Raw genomic sequence first — 17,326 nt, forward strand, 5'->3', positions numbered from 1 at the left:
AGTGTTGGTCTCAATAGGTATATGAAGCTTCTTTTTACTCTGGGGTTAGCAACTCTGGCATATTACATGTGCCAAAGACTCATTCATCAGTCAGTAAACAAACGCTGAGCCTCGCGGTGCGTCAAGCACTGTTGTAAAGTATTGAACCGGAGAAACAGATAATGGAGTTTTCTGTCCAGTTTGAGGGAGAACAGATAAAGAGGCCAAGTGTTACTCCGAAAATGAAACAATGTGATAGGTAGTTAGTGCCTGGCTAAGGAGTAGTACAGCCAATCAAGGTTTCTGCAGGGCCTGGGAGGGTTAGTTGACCGCTCGACACCCAAGTAGAAATATCACACAGACTCCTGAATACGTGAATGTGGGGTTTTAGGGACAGATGATGCCTGCAAAGAAACTTGGGACCTATTTCATTATGGATATACTCAAACTACGAGGTTTCCAGGGAGAGCGTGTAAATGGAAAAAAAAGTAGATCCCAATAATTAGAAACCCAGTAGAGAAGAAGGAGCTGGCAAAGAAGACGGATAGAGGGAGCAAGTGACAGTTCGGTGACTGGGAAAGCACAGTGTCACAGATGCCAAGTGAAGGACGTGTGTCAACGGGAAGGGAGGCTTGGCTGCCCAAGGCCAGCTGGAGTGGCAGTCGTTCTGCGGTGACCCGGAGCTCATCCCGTAGATGGGACGTAGAGTGGGTTGGGCAGCCACTGGGAAGGGAAGGCGGAGTCAGGAAGTCTTGGCAACTCATGTCAAGGTGCTGTTGTAAATGGGAGCATCAAGAGGGAGGCAGGGACCAGGTTTCTGGTTTTGTTTGTTTGTTTATTTGTTTTTTCACGGGCATCTCTGAGGCATGTTTGCTCAAGAACAGGATCCAGTAGGATGAGAAGAAGGAATGCGCCGGAGAGGGTGAGTCATAGAGGACAAATGTCAGGGCTGGCCGTGGCCGTGAGAAAAGGCGCTTCCATCTCACTGGAGGGAAGGCAGCACGACGCAAGGCAGGCAGTGGATGAGGGGGCAAGAAGATGAAGGGGCTCCCTTTCGGTTGCTTCTTGTGTTTCAGGGAAGCTTAAGGCAAAGGCTTCAGCTGAGGGTAGGAGGGAGTGGTGAGCAGGAGGCTTGGAGAGTCCAGAGAACGAGTGAAGTATTCTTCCATACCCAGAAAGACAGCACCCGGTGGCACAGGGTTCACTTTTTCTCGGTGGCTTGGTGCTGCTCCCATGGCTTCTCTCCCCACTACTTGGGGGAGGAGAGTCCGATCCGGCCGCGGAGGCCCTCTTTCCTCACCCAAAGCTCATGGCAGGAGCTGACCGACGAGGGTGGCAAGAAGCGGGGCTCTGAGGCCTCGTCGCTCAGCCCTTCATCAGTGTTGGCACACGGTGAGTACACACTGCCGTCCCCTCCCACGTGCCCACCCGCCCTCATCCTTCTTTCCTTTAGGGAGCCGGGCAGGGGAGGCGGCTGTGACAGGCTCTAGCCATGCAGGGGCAGAGAAAGCAACAAATATTTACATCAACTCGATGAGGAAGGTTGGGTGACGTCAAGACCCAGTAGGATAGGAAGAAGGAACGTGCGGGAGAGGGGGAATGACGGCACAGATGGAAGGTTGGCCGTGGCAGGTGGCGCCGGGCACGCGGTGGAGGGAGGGCTCCGACCTCTGGGACCGTGAAGCCCCTGCCCCTCCCACTACACACTCGGACTCCCTTTGTAGAGGGTAGAGGTGAGCTTTTCCCTGACAGCTGCTGAGCTGCTGTCAAAGACCCCCGTCTTCCCACCTCTGGTCCTTGTCCTACCTTCCAACTGCCACTTGTGTTTCTATGACTCCTCAGAGTCACTCAAGAAAATGTGCTGTGGCCTCTTACACACTTCCTCCCACCTCCTGTGCCTCTCCACCGATGAAACACGGCCGTGCTGCCCCACTGGGACCAGAGTTTGTCCACACAGATGTGACCTCATGGAGGATGCTGTGACAAGGAAACCTGTCACCACACAGGGCTTCAGTTCACCTCCCATCCCCCACTTTCCCCCCTTCTCTAGCCTTACCATATGTGGTGTCCCCAGAGAGTCACCCTATCCTCACCTCTCTGTGCCCCTGCACCTGTTTCCACCGCCTGGAATGCCTTACCTCCAACCCCCAGTTCTCTGCCTCATTCCCCTCCCTCCAAAGTCTGGTCAAGCAAGCATGCTTTCTCCTCGCAAGGCCTTCCTGACCACGCCCTCTCTGCTGCCCCCCTTTCGTGCCAGGTTCACCAGATCACCAGCTGACATGTGTATCTCAGAGCATTCACCATGCGTGCCGAACCCTGGCACTTGGGGAGAAGCCTGGGTCTCACCTGCATGCCCTCATCACACATTGCCACAGCTTCCCACTACGGAAGGTCCCACACGACCGACCGTTGCTTACTTAAGACACTGGGCAAGACAGACTGGGCTTGCCGGAGAGAGAAGAGTAGGATGCTGGCAAGGACTGATCAAGTTCATCAGGAATAAATGGGTAGACTTTTAAGGATAGGCTGGCTTAATGTTGCAAACCTCTGGCTTAAAACAACAAAGGTTGGTTTCTCATCAGAGGTACATGTCCCATATGGGCCAGCAGGGGGCTCTGCTCATGACAGTCACTCAGGGGACCCAGACGGAGCAGACACCAAGTCTAACAGAATCAGGGTCAGGGGGCAGGCGGTGGGGGTGGGGTTCTTGCATCAGCAATGAAAGGCTTCGGTTGGCCCCACCTCGTCAGAGGATGCCAAGAGCAATTCTCCCACATGCCAGGCAGGCTGTGAATCCAGAACGGAGAGCCAGAGAGGGTCTTGGAACATTTCTCCTGGTTCTGCAGTGAACCAGCAGGGCAGGGCCTCCGGGGCAGGCCCCGCAGCAGTGCCTCTGGCTGCGGGGTTATCAGCAGGTGTATCTATCTGAGCACCCAGGCGGTTCTCAGCTGGGCTCCTGTTCTGGTGTCACTGTGCTAGGGGTGGGACTGCCAGAGGAAACCACCAGGTGTGGCCATGGGAAAGTCCCTGCAACATTCTATAGAAACATGGAATTTCCTGGTTTTAACCATTTCTTATCCAACTGCCATCTTGGAGTCGACCAGAATGCTGCAGACCTCTCCAGTCTCCTAGGAAATTTGATGGAGGGCATTGAATCTTGACTGGGACAATGACACACCTATGTTCCAGCCCAGCAGTGTCTGAAGATCGTGGGCAAATTTGTAAAGGTGTGTGGGCTTCAATGCCTTCGAAGTTGGTAAAGCGCTTTCCAGTTTCCCTGGCATTTGTATACCTATTGTTCCGAGCGAGCAGTCGTCCACACAACCAATGGAGTAAATGTTACTAACTTTGAATGAAGAAACCGGGAAGGGATGTGGGCTGTGCTCGAGGTCACCCTGGAGGGCATAACATGGGTTCCAGTGTTTGCTCTTGGGCCTCTGCAGGCTCACTGGGAAGATGAGTCAGACCCAACTTCTGGAGTGGCTAGGCACAGGTCCTAGACCTCCCTGGGGCTCCGGGGTGTGGGGACTCTGTCTTCGCAGGCTAACTTGCCCAACCGGCTCCGTGGACTCTGGGCCGGGTCCTGGAGCTCCCTGCTCCCACAAATGGCACATGCCCAGAGGGCACCCTGCGGCCACCACCACTGCCCAGCCTCAGTTTCAGGCCTCTCTGTGCCTCAGACTCCGGTCCCGCCACCTCCACTTGGGAGCTCAGAGCATCCTTTCCCCTTCCTGCCGGGGGTGGCTGCAGCCCAGCTGCCTCTGTCCCTTTAAGAGAGAGAAAGAACCAAATCAGGAAGTGTGAGAGAGCAGGGCCGGCTGGCTCGGAGCTGAGCAGTGTCCCCTTGCAGGGAGCTGGAGAGGACACTATCTGCCCCCCACCCACGCCCCCCGCCCTCCCAGCTCCAGGGGTGGCGCAAGGCCCCCCCACCCCCACAGCTGGCCCAGCCTCGGGGGTCCCTGGGGGGGGGCCCCGTGGCCACCAGGATGTTATGCGCACAGCCTGTGGATGACAGTGCGTGCTGAAAGCTCAGTGGGTGCCACGCTCTTCCACAAGCCTACAAACCACCACCGCAGCTGAGATGGGGTGAGTGTGCCGAGTCCGCAGGGGCCACTGGACCGGGGCAGCCACAGGGCAGCACTCAGTGGAGTGCAGGGGTGCTGCCACGTAGCCAGAGGCTCTCCCAGCCCCGTGGCGCCTCCCCGGGTCTCTCTGCCGCTTCTGCCGTCCCCCGGCAGTGCCCTGCATGCCCTCTCCGGCGGTCACCTTTGTAAAGGACTGCTTGGAGTCCAGAGCGAGAGGCAGGGAGGGCTGTGGCATGGGGGAGAGCTGCCACCTGCCTCCCCCGATCCCTTTCTGGGCTCTACTTCCCAACACCGGCCGCCCCTGTTCAGCTTCTGCCTCCATACTTTTCTCCTGCCTGGCTCCTGGTGCCTGCCCTCACCCAACCTGGGGTCTTTCTCCCTGACCCAGGTCCCAGGAGTGGGGAGGAAAGTCTCCCGGAGCTGCTGGGGAAATGGGCTGGAAACCCCCAGCCCTGTGGGGGAGGGTGACAAACAGGAAAGGGTTAAAGGGCTGGGGCTGGTGGCCTTTGACGGTGGCTGAGAATCACATAGCACGAGGGGTGCCTCTCATCCGCCCTCCTCTTTCCGGTGTAGCTCAGCTCCTGGACTTGCCACAGACAGTAAACATAACAGACGCTTGCCCCGGAGAGTCTCTGGCTGATCCACAGCGGCTCAGAGCACTGGGTAAGTGCGTTTGGCCGCAGTAGTCCCCAGGAGGACGACAGACCGAGTGCAGACAGTGGGTGGGGCAATGGGCGCCCAGGCTCCACCACCCACCCTCATTCATCCAACCAACTCCGAAGGACAGCAGCCTCTCCCTGCACCTGAGGGGGTGGGGGGGGGGGGCGAGTGCACACGCAGCCAACCAGATGCACCACCCATCAGCTCCTAGGCACAGCCCTGGCAGGACCAGGAGCAGAGCCCAGGACGCGCCGCCCTTCCAGGGCTCTGCCTTTTGCACAACACTGTGCATTCCCTCGGTCTTCAGCTGCACCTTGTCCCGGCACCAGGGCCCATGTTGAGGACCAGGCCTGGGGAGGATTATGAAGGTAGTGAAATCTGCCACCCACCAGCTCCCCAGACTGGACCCCTTGGCCTTGTTTTTCGTGTGCTCTGTCAGGCTTCACATCCCCAGATCTGCTGGCATCATGATTTTTCCTCAGCCTCCCGGGTGAGGGGGTAAGGGATTTACCTGATCAATTCATTCAAGCTGATGAGCTAATATATTGTCTCTCTGTATCTCCGTTGCCTTTGCAAAATGCACATACTAGGTACCTTTTCTGAATCTAGGAACTGGCCACTGAGTCTCTTGAAGTGGCCTCTTGCTCAAGGAATTGCATTTTTTTAAAAGATTATAGAGAGAAGACTCAAAGAAAGCTAAGGAACTGTAGGATTCCAGGCATGGTGACCCTAGGGTTGAGAACTGATCAGATGTTACAAGAGGAAGGAACCCTGTCCAGACCAGCCTTATTAGAGAGTATTTAAGAGGTAGTGGCCCTTCTCACTTTCCTTCTCCCAGTCATCCCGTTAAGACCAGACCTGAGCCTATTTTTCAGAGAATTTGAGTTTAATTCCTGAGGCTGCACTCCCTGGCCCCAGTTGCTTTAGAGGAACTGGCCTTGAAAGCACAGGACGGGGGCAAAGATGGGGAATGGAGCTGGAGAGGGTTTCAGATGGTCCCCAGGGCTCCTGAGCCCTTGGATTTGCTGGTCTCTCGCCGCCTCCCCACCCCCTTCCCACGCACACATGCGCGCATCCTCACACACACTGCCGGCAGCAGGATGTGTCGTTCCTCTCCAGAGCGGCGCTGACCTGGCCACACTGGCCGCCTGTTAGCTCACAGCAGCAGGAAGTGGTGGGCCCAGGCGAGTGGGTGGAGAAGGGCTCCAGGCTCATGTTGCAATCCTGGAGATTTGTGGTGGTGTGGTTGACGCTGCCTGACCTGGGGCCCTTCCTTCAAGCACTATTTCTGCTTCCTGGGACAATCCCAGGCCTAGATGTCAAAACCCCAGAATTCTCAGTGCCTGGGAGAGGTGACAGAGAAAAAGGTTCGTCTCTGCAGAATGGCCCATCTGGGGAGGTGGTGGGAGAAGATGGGGAGTGAGGACAAGTAGAGTGCCCTGTGGTGGGACAGGCTGAGGGCTGAGGGCTGAGGGCCCCGGGGTGGCGGGGGGGAGGGGGCTGTACTTCTTTTCGGAGAAGTTCCTCTCTGTGCTTCACGTTTCCTCCATTCCCCCCCACCCCCACCTCCATTGCCCCCGGAATGGCCACACGGAAGCCTTTGTGGGATGGTCTTGGGCACAGCCACCCAAAAGGCCACCAGTGTCAACCCCAGTTCAGGAATGGAATGCTCTACCCCTGCATGTTCTTTTTCTAGGCAGAAGGCGGCCAGCCAGCCGGGGGCAGGAGATGCAGAGCACTGTCAATTACCTATGGCACACCGACGACCTGCTGGGGCAGGGGGCCACTGCCAGTGTGTACAAGGCCCGAAACAAGGTAGGACACGGCCCTGGCCAGGCCCCCGCATCCGTGAAGTTCTTGGCCCCGTCAGCACCTTGTTGGGCAGCAGGGCAGAGGCCTCTGGACTTTGTCCTGCATGCTCTGGAGCCGGGGGCTTTGGCAAGAGGTGTGGGGAGCTGAAAAGGGCTCCTTAGGGATTAAGAGCTTGCGTCAAGCACATTTTGGGACTGGAGAGAAAGAGAGGAAGACACAAAGCCATCATCCCGGGGAAGTGGCAGCAAATCTAGGAGTAGCAGAGGTGGGAAGTAGGACTTGTTTGGATTTGCCCTGCCTTTGTCGCTGTGCTGTACTGACTGTATGAGACACACGGCACCGTCCTGTCTCAAGAGGTGAAGTCAGACAGAACAGGTTCCAATCCCAGCTCTGCTACTGGCACCAGGGAGTGGTAGCTGCCATTGTGGTTGTTGCCAACAGAAACGGTAATAGTAACAACAGACCATCCCCTGCAGGCTATCTGGTGCGCCAAGCCCTTGTCCCCAACCAGCGCTGGACCTGCTTCAATCCCTCTGGGTTGAGGAAGGAGCTGGGTGGGAGCTGGGAGCCCCCACCCCCAACCAGGCTGCCTTTGCTCATCTCTGGTCTCAGGCAGGTCGGGGGAAGCTACATGGAGGGCTGGGGGGCGGGTGTGCTCCCCTGGGCAGGGGTGGGACTTATGTTACCCGCGCCCCCCATGGCAGAAATCCGGGGAGCTGGTTGCCGTGAAGGTCTTCAACACCGCCAGCTACCTGCGACCCCGCGAGGTGCAGGTGAGGGAGTTTGATGTCCTGCGAAAGCTGAACCACCAGAACATCGTCAAGCTCTTTGCGGTGGAGGAGACGGTGGGTCCAGTGCTTGGTCAGAGGGAGGTGGTCTTGTCCTTGACCCACACAGGCTGGAAAGACTCAGGTCACAGAATCATGGAGACGTGGTCACATGCTTGTCAGCAGGTCAGCCGGAGAGGCAACCTGTAGGGTGGAGTAAGGAATGTGGGGTGGGATGTGCGGGGGAAAGTGAGGGTGGGTGGTAGGGCCTAATCAAAGAGGGCTTCCTGGAAAAGGTAATCTTGGGCTCAGGTGTGTGGGGTCACTGTAAGGCCAAGGAGGGAAGGCCAGGCCAGAAGCTGGGACCTAGAGAAGGGGGGTTTTTGGCTCTAGGCTGAGTCACCCCCTCTTGAGAAAGCTGGTTCCTCACACAGCGATGGAAGGGGACATTTGCCTTCTGCCCCAAGCTTCCCTGTCTCCGTCCCATCCACAGGGGGGCAGCCGGCAGAAGGTGCTGGTGATGGAGTACTGCTCCGGTGGGAGCCTGCTGAGCGTGCTCGAAAGCCCCGAGAACGCCTTCGGGCTGCCGGAGGATGAGTTTCTGGTGGTGCTGCGCTGTGTGGGTGAGCCCCTCCTTGACCCCCCACCGGGAAGTCTCCCCCCTCTTTCCCTCCTCCCCACTCAGACCAGCCCCAGGCCCAGCCCTCAGGGGAAGGCGATGTCCCAGAGGGTCTGGCATTTCTGAAAAAAGTAGCCAAACAGAGAAGACATTCTGTCCCTAAGAGGCTCTCCGTTCACAGACCAGGACAGACTCTGTCCAGGTCCAGGACAGACACTGATGAATGGACAGAATCCAAGTACAGTACAACTTTGGATTGCGAGTGACCTGTTCTGTGAGTGTTCCGCAAGACAAGCAAACATTTCTAATACATTTTAACTTGATATACGAGCGACGTCTTGCAATACGAGTGGCACGGATGCCAGATGTCACATGATCACAACTGAGCCAATGGTTCCCGAAATTTGCTTGGATATACAAATGCTTTGAATTATAAGCATGTTTCCAGAACGAATTATGCTTGCCAACCCCAACGTTTTTACTATATCTGATTCCTGCTAATTAGCAGTCTAAAACTCTAGCCTAAAAACAATTCTTTTTTTTTTTTTAACGTTTATTTTTTTGAGACAGAGGGAGACAGAGCATGAACGGGGGAAGGTCAGAGAGAGAGGGAGACAAAGAATCTGAAACAGGCTTCAGGCTCTGAGCTGTCAGCACGGAGCCTGACGCGGGTTCGAACTCATGGACCACGAGATCATGACCTGAGCGGAAGTCGGATGCCCAACCGACTGAGCCACCCAGGCGCCCCACTAGCCTAAAAACAATTCTTAAAGCAGGTTGTCCACCAGAGTTCATAGCAGTGTTATTCACAACAGCCGTGAGAAGAAAACAACCCACACGTCATGGACAGATGGATGCACAAACAAAATAGGGTATATACACATAATGGGGTACTATTCAGCCTTAAAAAGGAATGAAATTCTGACACATGCTATATGTGGATGAACCTAGAAGACACTGCTAAGTGAAGTAAGTCACAGTCAAATCCATAGGGACAGAAAGTCAAATGGCATGTGGCGGGGGCAGGGGGAGGAATGCAGAGTGATTGTTTAATAGGTAGAGTGTCTATTTGGGACATTGGCAAAGCTGTGGAGATGGACAGTGGTGATGGTCACACAACAGTGTGAATGGACTTAATGCCACGGGGTTTTTACACTTAAAATGATTAAAATGCTAAATTTTATGCTAGGTATATTTTATTACAATTTTTAACTTTTTGAGAGAGGGTGATCAAGGGAGGGCAGAGAGAGAAAGAGAGAGGAGGAGACACAGAATCTGAAGCAGGCTCCAGGCTCTGAGCTGTCAGCACAGAGCCCAACACAGGGCTCGAACCCATGAGTTGTGAGATCATGACCTGAGCCAAAGTCAGACACTTAACCGATTGAGCCACCCAGGCGCCCCTATTACACTTTTTAAAAATAAATCAGACAAGAAGGGGGATGCCATCTTTGGGGAGGCAGAGACACCATCCTTCTTAATTTCTTAGGGAATCCCAGTGGAACCTCAGCACCCGTGTCTTTGGGCTCCCCGCCTTTGCCCTGTGCCCATGTCTGTCCTGCTTTTCCTGTGGCTCTGTCAGCCCATGCGAACTCTCTATCTGGACCCAAGGGCGTCCTTCCCCCCAAAAGAAGCCCCACACACTGAGCTGTTCCTGGCCAGAGAGCTAGCAGCCCTCCCTCCGTCCCCAGTGGCCGGCATGAACCACCTGCGGGAAAACAGCATTGTCCACCGCGACATCAAGCCTGGAAACATCATGCGCCTCATGGGGGAGGAGGGGCAGAGCATCTATAAGCTGACGGACTTCGGGGCCGCCCGGGAGCTGGATGACGATGAGAAGTTTGTCTCTGTCTATGGCACTGAGGAGTACCTGGTGAGTCAGATGTTGAATAGGGGCTCTGTTCAATCCCCCTGTGTGGGGCAGGGTATCTGTCACCCCTGCACCCCAACCAGAAGGATTTATTCTGTTCTCTAAGATAGAAAAGGTGATGCTGCACCCTGCCTGGGCCTCCCTGCCCAAGTGTCCCTGCCCGGACCCCTCTGGCCGGGCCCCCCTGCCCCAGGCCTCCCTTGTGCAATTAGTTCCTTGATGTGATCCTCACCTAGGATGGGGCACTACTGATCACCACTTTCCCCAGGGCAGAGAGTGGGCACATGGAAATGCTCTGGATGGGCTAACTCCACACCAATGTGGTTTTTTTTTTTTTAAGTTTATTTATTTTTTTTCAATATATGAAATTTATTGTCAAATTGGTTTCCATACAACACCCAGGGCTCATCCCAAAAGGTGCCCTCCTCAATACCCATCACCCACCCTCCCCTCCCTCTCACCCCCCATCAACCCTCAGTTTGTTCTCAGTTTTTAAGAGTCTCTTATGCTTTGGCTCTCTCCCACTCTAACCTCTTTTTTTTTTTTCCTTCCCCTTCCCCATGGGTTTCTGTTAAGTTTCTCAGGATCCACATAAGAGTGAACACATATGGTATCTGTCTTTCGATGTATGGCTTATTTCACTTAGCATCACACTCTCCAGTTCCATCCATGTTGCTACAAAGGGCCATATTTCGTTCTTTCTCATTGCCATGTAGTACTCCATTGTGTATATAAACCACAATTTCTTTATCCATTCATCAGTTGATGGACATTTAGGCTCTTTCCATAATTTGGCTATTTTTGAGAGTGCTGCTATAAACATTGGGGTACAAGTGCCCCTATGCATCAGTACTCCTGTACCCTTGGGTAAATTCCTAGCAGTGCTATTGCTGGGTCATAGGGTAGGTCTATTTTTAATTTTCTGAGGAACCTCCACACTGCTTTCCAGAGTGGCTGCACCAATTTGCATTCCCACCAACAGTGCAAGAGGGTTCCTGTTTCTCCACATCCTCTGCAGCATCTATAGTCTCCTGATTTGTTCATTTTGGTCAGAGACTGGCGTGAGGTGATATCTGAGTGTGGTTTTGATTTGTATTTCCCTGATAAGGAGCGACGTTGAGCATCTTTTCATGTGCCTGTTGGCCATCCAGATGTCTTCTTTAGAGAAGTGTCTATTCATGTTTTCTGCCCATTTCTTCACTGGGTTATTTGTTTTTCGGGTGTGGAGTTTGGTGAGCTCTTTATAGATTTTGGATACGAGCCCTTTGTCTGATATGTCATTTGCAAATATCTTTTCCCATTCCATTGGTTGCCTTTTAGTTTTGTTGGTTGTTTCCTTTGCTGTGCAGAAGCTTTTTATCTTCATAAGGTCCCAGTAATTCATTTTTGCTTTTAATTCCCTTGCCTTTGGGGATGTGTCGAGTAAGAGATTGCTACGGCTGAGGTCAGAGAGGTCTTTTCCTGCTTTCTCCTCTAGGGTTTTGATGGTTTCCTGTCTCACATTCAGGTCCTTTATCCATTTTGAGTTTATTTTTGTGAATGGTGTAAGAAAGTGGTCTAGTTTCAACCTTCTGCATGTTGCTGTCCAGTTCTCCCAGCACCATTTGTTAAAGAGACTGTCTTTTTTCCATTGGATGTTCTTTCCTGCTTTGTCAAAGATGAGTTGGCCATACGTTTGTGGGTCTAGTTCTGGGGTTTCTATTCTATTCCATTGGTCTATGTGTCTGTTTTTGTGCCAATACCATGCTGTCTTGATGATGACAGCTTTGTAGTAGAGGCTAAAGTCTGGGATTGTGATGCCTCCTGCTTTGGTCTTCTTCTTCAAAATTACTTTGGCTATTCGGGGCCTTTTGTGGTTGCATATGAATTTTAGGATTGCTTGTTGTAGTTTCGAGAACAATGCTGGTGCAATTTTGATTGGGATTGCATTGAATGTGTAGATAGCTTTGGGTAGTATTGACATTTTGACAATATTTATTCTTCCAATCCATGAGCAGGGAATATCTTTCCATTTCTTTATATCTTCTTCAATTACCTTCATAAGCTTTCTATAGTTTTCAGCATACAGATCTGTTACATCTTTGGTTAGGTTTATTCCTAGGTATTTTATGCTTTTTGGTGCAATTGTGAATGGGATCAATTTCTTTGTCTTTCTGTTGCTTCATTGTTAGTGTATAAGAATGCAACTGACTTCTGTACATTGATTTTGTATCCTGCAACTTTGCTGAATTCATGTATCAGTTCTAGCAGACTTTTGGTGGAGTCTATAGGATTTTCCATGTATAATATCATGTCATCTGCAAAAAGTGAAAGCTTGACTTCATCTTTGCCAATTTTGATGCCTTTGATTTCCTTTTGTTGTCTGATTGCTGATGCTAGAACTTCCAACACTATGTTAAACAACAGCGGTGAGAGTGGGCATCCCTGTCGTGTTCCTGATCTCAGGGAAAAAGCTCTCAATTTTTCTCCATTGAGGATGATGTTAGCTGTGGGCTTTTCATAAATGGCTTTTATGATGTTTAAGTATGTTCCTTCTATCCCGACTTTCTCAAGCGTTTTTATTAAGAACGTGTGCTGAATTTTGTCAAAGGCCTTTTCTGCATCGATTGACAGGATCATATGGTTCTTATCTTTTCTTTTATTAATGTGATGTATCATGTTGATTGATTTGCGAATGTTGAACCAGCCCTGCATCCCAGGAATGAATCCCACTTGATCATGGTGAATAATTCTTTTTATATGCTGTTGAATTCGATTTGCTAGTATCTTATTGAGAATTTTTGCATCCATATTCATCAGGGATATTGGCCTGTAGTTCTCTTTTTTTACTGGGTCTCTGATTTAGGAATCAAAGTAATACTGGCTTCATAGAATGAGTCTGGAAGTTTTCCTTCCCTTTCCATTTCTTGGAATAGCTTGAGAAGGATAGGTATTATCTCTGCTTTAAATGTCTGGTAGAACTCCCCTGGGAAGCCATCTAGTCCTGGACTCTTATTTGTTGGGAGATTTTTGATAACCGATTCGATTTCTTCGCTGGTTATGGGTCTGTTCAAGCTTTCTATTTCCTCCTGATTGAGTTTTAGAAGAGTGTGGGTGTTTAGGAATTTGTCCATTTCTTCCAGGTTGTCCAATTTGATTGGCATATAATTTTTCATAGTATTCCTTGATAATTGTTTGTATCTCTGAGGGATTGGTTGTAATAATTCCATTTTCATTCATGATTTTATCTATTTGGGTCATCTCCCTTTTCTTTTTGAGAAGCCTGGCTAGAGGTTTGTCAATTTTGTTTATTTTTTCAAAAAAACAACTCTTGGTTTCATTGGTCTTATTTATTTATTTTGAGAGAGAGAATCCCAAGCAGGCTCCGGTGTCAGTGCAGAGCCTGATATAGGCCTTGAACTCATGAACTGTGAGATCATAACCTGAGCCGAAACCAAGAATTGGATGCTTAACTGAGTCACCCAGGTGCCCCCATACCCATTTTTGAAATGACAAAGGAGATGGTTCTGATAGTTCTGTTTTCACCAAAGGTGGTGGAAGGAGGTCTGATGGATGGGGCCTCCAGCCCTTGCCCACCCACGTCTCCGTGGCTGCCCTCTCGTTCTCCCTTTCGCAGCACCCTGACATGTATGAACGGGCAGTGCTTCGCAAGCCCCAGCAGAAGACATTTGGGGTGACCGTGGATCTCTGGAGCATTGGGGTAACCCTGTACCACGCAGCCACCGGCAGCCTGCCCTTCGTCCCCTTCGGTGGACCACGGCGCAACAAGGAGATGATGTACGGTGGGCCACGGACAGGGAATGAGAAGGGACGGGCCCTGGACCTTCCTCCATTGGTCCCTGCTGTATCTCCTACTCCACCTCTCACTCTGTGGTCCTCCTCTGGGCCACCCCCACCCAGGCTCCTTTCCGATCCTCTGTTACCAGCCAATGAAACAGGAAGCTGAGCCCGCCCTGACTGATGGGAGATGATCACGGTCCCTCAGCCCAGTGCTTCCCTTTAGCCTCCCTCCACGAGTGGCTCCCCCATCTCAGCAGAGGCTCCAAAGCTTGTGGAACCTGCCAGGGGCAAAGGTGGGGCAAGGACCCAGGCCCTGATCCCTTGTGGGAGGCCTTCCCAGGTTTCCTGCCGGCTGCTCCAGAAGTAGCTTCAGTCGGTGGCTGCTCCCACTGAGGGCACTGCTCAGAGCAGAAGAGGTTTAAGGTAGATTCGTGGGAAGGTCGAAACACCCACCCTCAGCTCAGGGGTCCAGCTGTGTGGAACCTGGATTAGGTTAGGGCAAGGGGAAGGAGATGGACAGGCGGGGGCTGTCAGGGAAGGCGGGACTTTGAAGGGAGGGGAGGGTCTGTGAAGTGGAGCACAGCGAGGACAGAGGTGCCGAGGCCGGCCAGATCGGGGGATGTGCAGTAAGGGGGTGGAGGAAGTGGACAGTGGAAAGGGGCCGAGAGCCTGACTGGGAATCTTGTTGGCTGAGGGCCAGGACTCTCAAATTCCGTTTCCAAGCTAATTCGGAGTGGCTGACTGATGGGAACCAACGCTCCGAGCCCTCCACGCTGAGTTTGCCATCCCGTGAAGTGTGATGGGCCAGGAGCCCCGCTGACCTGGTCCTGCCTCGCCCCAGGTACCGGATCACCACGGAGAAGCCGGCCGGGGCCATCGCAGGCACTCAGAGGCGGGAGAATGGGCCCCTGGAGTGGAGTTACACCCTCCCCATCACCTGCCGGCTGTCCATGTGAGTGGGGCCCTGCAGGAGGCGCAGACAGACTGGAGTCTGGGCTGGTGTCACCTACCCCTGCTGAGAGTCCCGCCCTACCTCGGAGGCCCCTGGCATGCAGTCAGCTGGGGCATAGGACTTTCCCTTTCCACCTCACTGTTCCCATCCTCATGCCGGAATGGGTTCTTCCAGCTCTTCCTCCCCATCCCACCCTGCCCCACCGCCTCGGTCCTAGCTCTTGGGGACATTCTCAGGGAATGCCCTATTACCTACTCCAAGAGGACAAGTCTGGGACCTGGGCCCTCCTGACCGTCGGCATGTCCTGGGGCACAGGGGGCTGCAGAGCCAGCTGGTGCCCATCCTGGCCAACATCCTGGAGGTGGAGCAGGCCAAGTGCTGGGGCTTCGACCAGTTCTTTGCGGAGACCAGTGACATCCTGCAGCGAGTTGTTGTCCATGTCTTCTCCCTGTCTCAGGCGGTCCTGCACCACGTCTACATCCACGCCCACAACACGTGAGTAAGCAACGGAGGCCCGAGAACCTTCTCTACCCAAGCAGAAGGGTGTATCCCAGGCGGCATTGTGTGGGCTATTTAGATAGGAGAGCTTCTGGGTCCAATCCTAGTTTGGAAAATACTAGTTCCACAAAGTTAAAGTAAAATGGTTCTTCCTTGCTGTTAGACCCCACAGATTCAGCAATCTCTACGATGGTAATGTGCATTAGAAATCTGAGGGGTACCTGTGTGCATGTGTGCATGCGTGTGTGCGTGTGTTGGCAATGTGTTTTCCAAAAGTACCGCTCATTGAACCCTTTATTTCTGGAGCATTTTATAGGACTAGGTGAATTTTACTGGGAGGGTTACGGGAAAGGGGTGTAAAGGTAGAGGCTGGGTATTGGAGCTCCTGTGTTCTGTTCCCACTGTCTCCATCCACCCTAAGACATGAGCTCCAACCTTTGTCTCTCCACCCTCGATAAGAGAGGAAGTCACCCGGTCCCTCCCTTTGAAAAGCTGACCTTCTCCATGGATAAGGACTTAGCTGGGGTTTGGGTCCCCTGGACCCCTACCCTGACTACTGACACCTCCTACCCTCCCCCTTTCCCCCTAACTCCCTTGTGTGTTTAGGGTAGCCATCTTTCTGGAAGCCGTGTACAAGCAGACCAGTGTGGCCCCCCAGCATCAGGAGTACCTCTTTGAGGGTCACGTCTGTGTCCTTGAGCCCAGCCTCTCAGCGCAGCACATCGCCCACACGACAGCAAGCAGCCCCCTGACCCTATTCAGCATGGCCAGCGAGACCCCCAAGGGGCTGGCCTTCAGGGACCGTGAGTAGGGCCACTCAGGCTGGCTCTTCTTTGCTACGAGGGGCAAGGGTTTACGATCCAAGGTATCGATTAATGTTTCTGTGGGTGTTTCCTTGCACCCAAAGGGTGCAGAAGGGATATTTGGCCTCTAATTCTACACCATGTGACTAAAATGCCATGTGACTCAGGCAGGTGGCTTGACCTCCCTCCCTGGGCTTCGCAGTGGCCACGGAGCTGTGAAAGAAACTTCGGTCGAAACGGGGGGATCTGGATTTAATATGTTTCCACAATCTCTGCAATCGGTGGGAAGGCCTCAGATAGTTTGGGTTGGAGGGAGCAGGAGTCCAAGCTGATGGAGAGAAGGAAAGGTGGTCAGGGGCCCAGAGCTTTGCCTTCCAAGTTCTAGAAAAAGTATCATTCCTTCTCATTTGAATGATGCTGGTCCCATCCTCCTCAGGGTCTCCAATGCTGGAAAGGAGAATTAACCTTGAGACTCCTGGGCATGAGGGTGGTTTTAGCCCATCTTCTGGCTGTTTCTGGGACCTTGGATGTAAGGCTGCAGTTCTCCAAAGAGGACATAAGGGGGCAGTGAGAGACTGCACTTGTAAAGGAGCACATAAAGTGCATTTATTCAGGGTTGGTGAGGGGGGCTCTGTGTGAGGTGGGAAGCTAGAGATGGAAGAGGGGGTGGGGGTGGATGTGCGTAGTGAATGAGGAAAGAGGAACTTAGGATTCGTCCAGACTCCCTCAGACAGGGCCTTTGTCTGCAGCCGCTCAGGACATCCCCAAGTTCTTCCCCAAAGTGGATCTGCAGGCGGATTACAGCACTGCCAAGGTGAGAGGCAGCTCGGGGGGCAGGGAGGGGTGGCGCAGGGGGTCGGGTGGGAAACCTACCGCTGCCTCCTGTGTGTTTCAGAGCGTGTTGGGCGCTGGCTACCAGGCCCTGTGGCTGGCGCGGGCCCTGCTGGCCGGGCAGGAACTAATGCTTCGGGGGCTGTACTGGTTCGTGTAAGTACCCCGAGGGTGGACGGGGAGGGCAAACCGGGCGAGCCTCATGGTCCGGGGGCCATTCCCACGGGTGCCGTGCCCTCGGTCCCCAGGGAGAGCAGAGCTCTGACTCAGCACCCCTCGGCAGGGAGATGCTCCAGGCCACATGCAGGCGGACGCTGGAGGTCACGCGGATGGCCCTCCTGTTCCTCACCAGCAGCCTGGGCACTGAGAGGTGGGTGTCCTACCCAGGGCAGGGTGGGCTGCTGCAGGTGTGAGCCTGGCTCGGACCCCTCAGCCCTTCTCTGTCTGCCTGCTCTTCACCCCCAATATTTCCAACAACGCCCCTCGCCTCCCCACACCCAGAGCTCTTGCCCTCCCTGCCATCCAGGCGTGCAGGGGGCACTCCTGCCCTGTCCCTCATCCCCCACCCTGCTAGGTGACTGTGCATGCCTCCCCTGCCACCCAGACACTGCAGGGGGTGGGGGGAAGGGCCCATGGAGGCACTTCTTCAGCAGGTCCCAAGCCCCAGAGCAGC

General features: G+C 53.4%; 1 protein-coding gene across 13 annotated transcripts in view; it reads left to right on the plus strand.

The window, feature by feature from the left end:
- Positions 1–3,541: 3,541 nt before the first annotated feature.
- Positions 3,542–17,326, plus strand: part of IKBKE (inhibitor of nuclear factor kappa B kinase subunit epsilon) — a 29,364-nt gene continuing 15,579 nt past the window's right edge. For 3 of the 13 annotated variants that reach the window (XR_006295518.1, XM_043569306.1, XM_043569309.1), the window contains exons 1-13: positions 3,551–4,065; positions 4,638–4,727; positions 6,421–6,539; positions 7,241–7,489; positions 7,797–7,926; positions 9,611–9,792; positions 13,406–13,566; positions 14,411–14,521; positions 14,837–15,016; positions 15,626–15,822; positions 16,572–16,636; positions 16,718–16,809; positions 16,937–17,023. Coding sequence is in view for 11 of the 13 variants with exons in the window: in XM_043569306.1 (XP_043425241.1) it covers positions 6,453–6,539; positions 7,241–7,489; positions 7,797–7,926; positions 9,611–9,792; positions 13,406–13,566; positions 14,411–14,521; positions 14,837–15,016; positions 15,626–15,822; positions 16,572–16,636; positions 16,718–16,809; positions 16,937–17,023 (1,541 nt within the window). In the remaining 2 variants the exon portion in view is untranslated. Of the gene's footprint in view, positions 4,066–4,637; positions 4,728–6,420; positions 6,540–7,012; positions 7,149–7,240; positions 7,490–7,796; positions 7,927–9,610; positions 9,793–13,405; positions 13,567–14,410; positions 14,522–14,836; positions 15,017–15,625; positions 15,823–16,571; positions 16,637–16,717; positions 16,810–16,936; positions 17,024–17,326 lie in introns of those variants that run through there. The other 10 variants (XR_006295519.1, XM_043569310.1, XM_043569312.1 and 7 more) reach the window with 7 other exon arrangements.

The sequence above is a fragment of the Prionailurus bengalensis genome, chromosome E4 (assembly GCF_016509475.1).
Source record: "Prionailurus bengalensis isolate Pbe53 chromosome E4, Fcat_Pben_1.1_paternal_pri, whole genome shotgun sequence".
Lineage (NCBI taxonomy): Eukaryota > Metazoa > Chordata > Mammalia > Carnivora > Felidae > Prionailurus > Prionailurus bengalensis.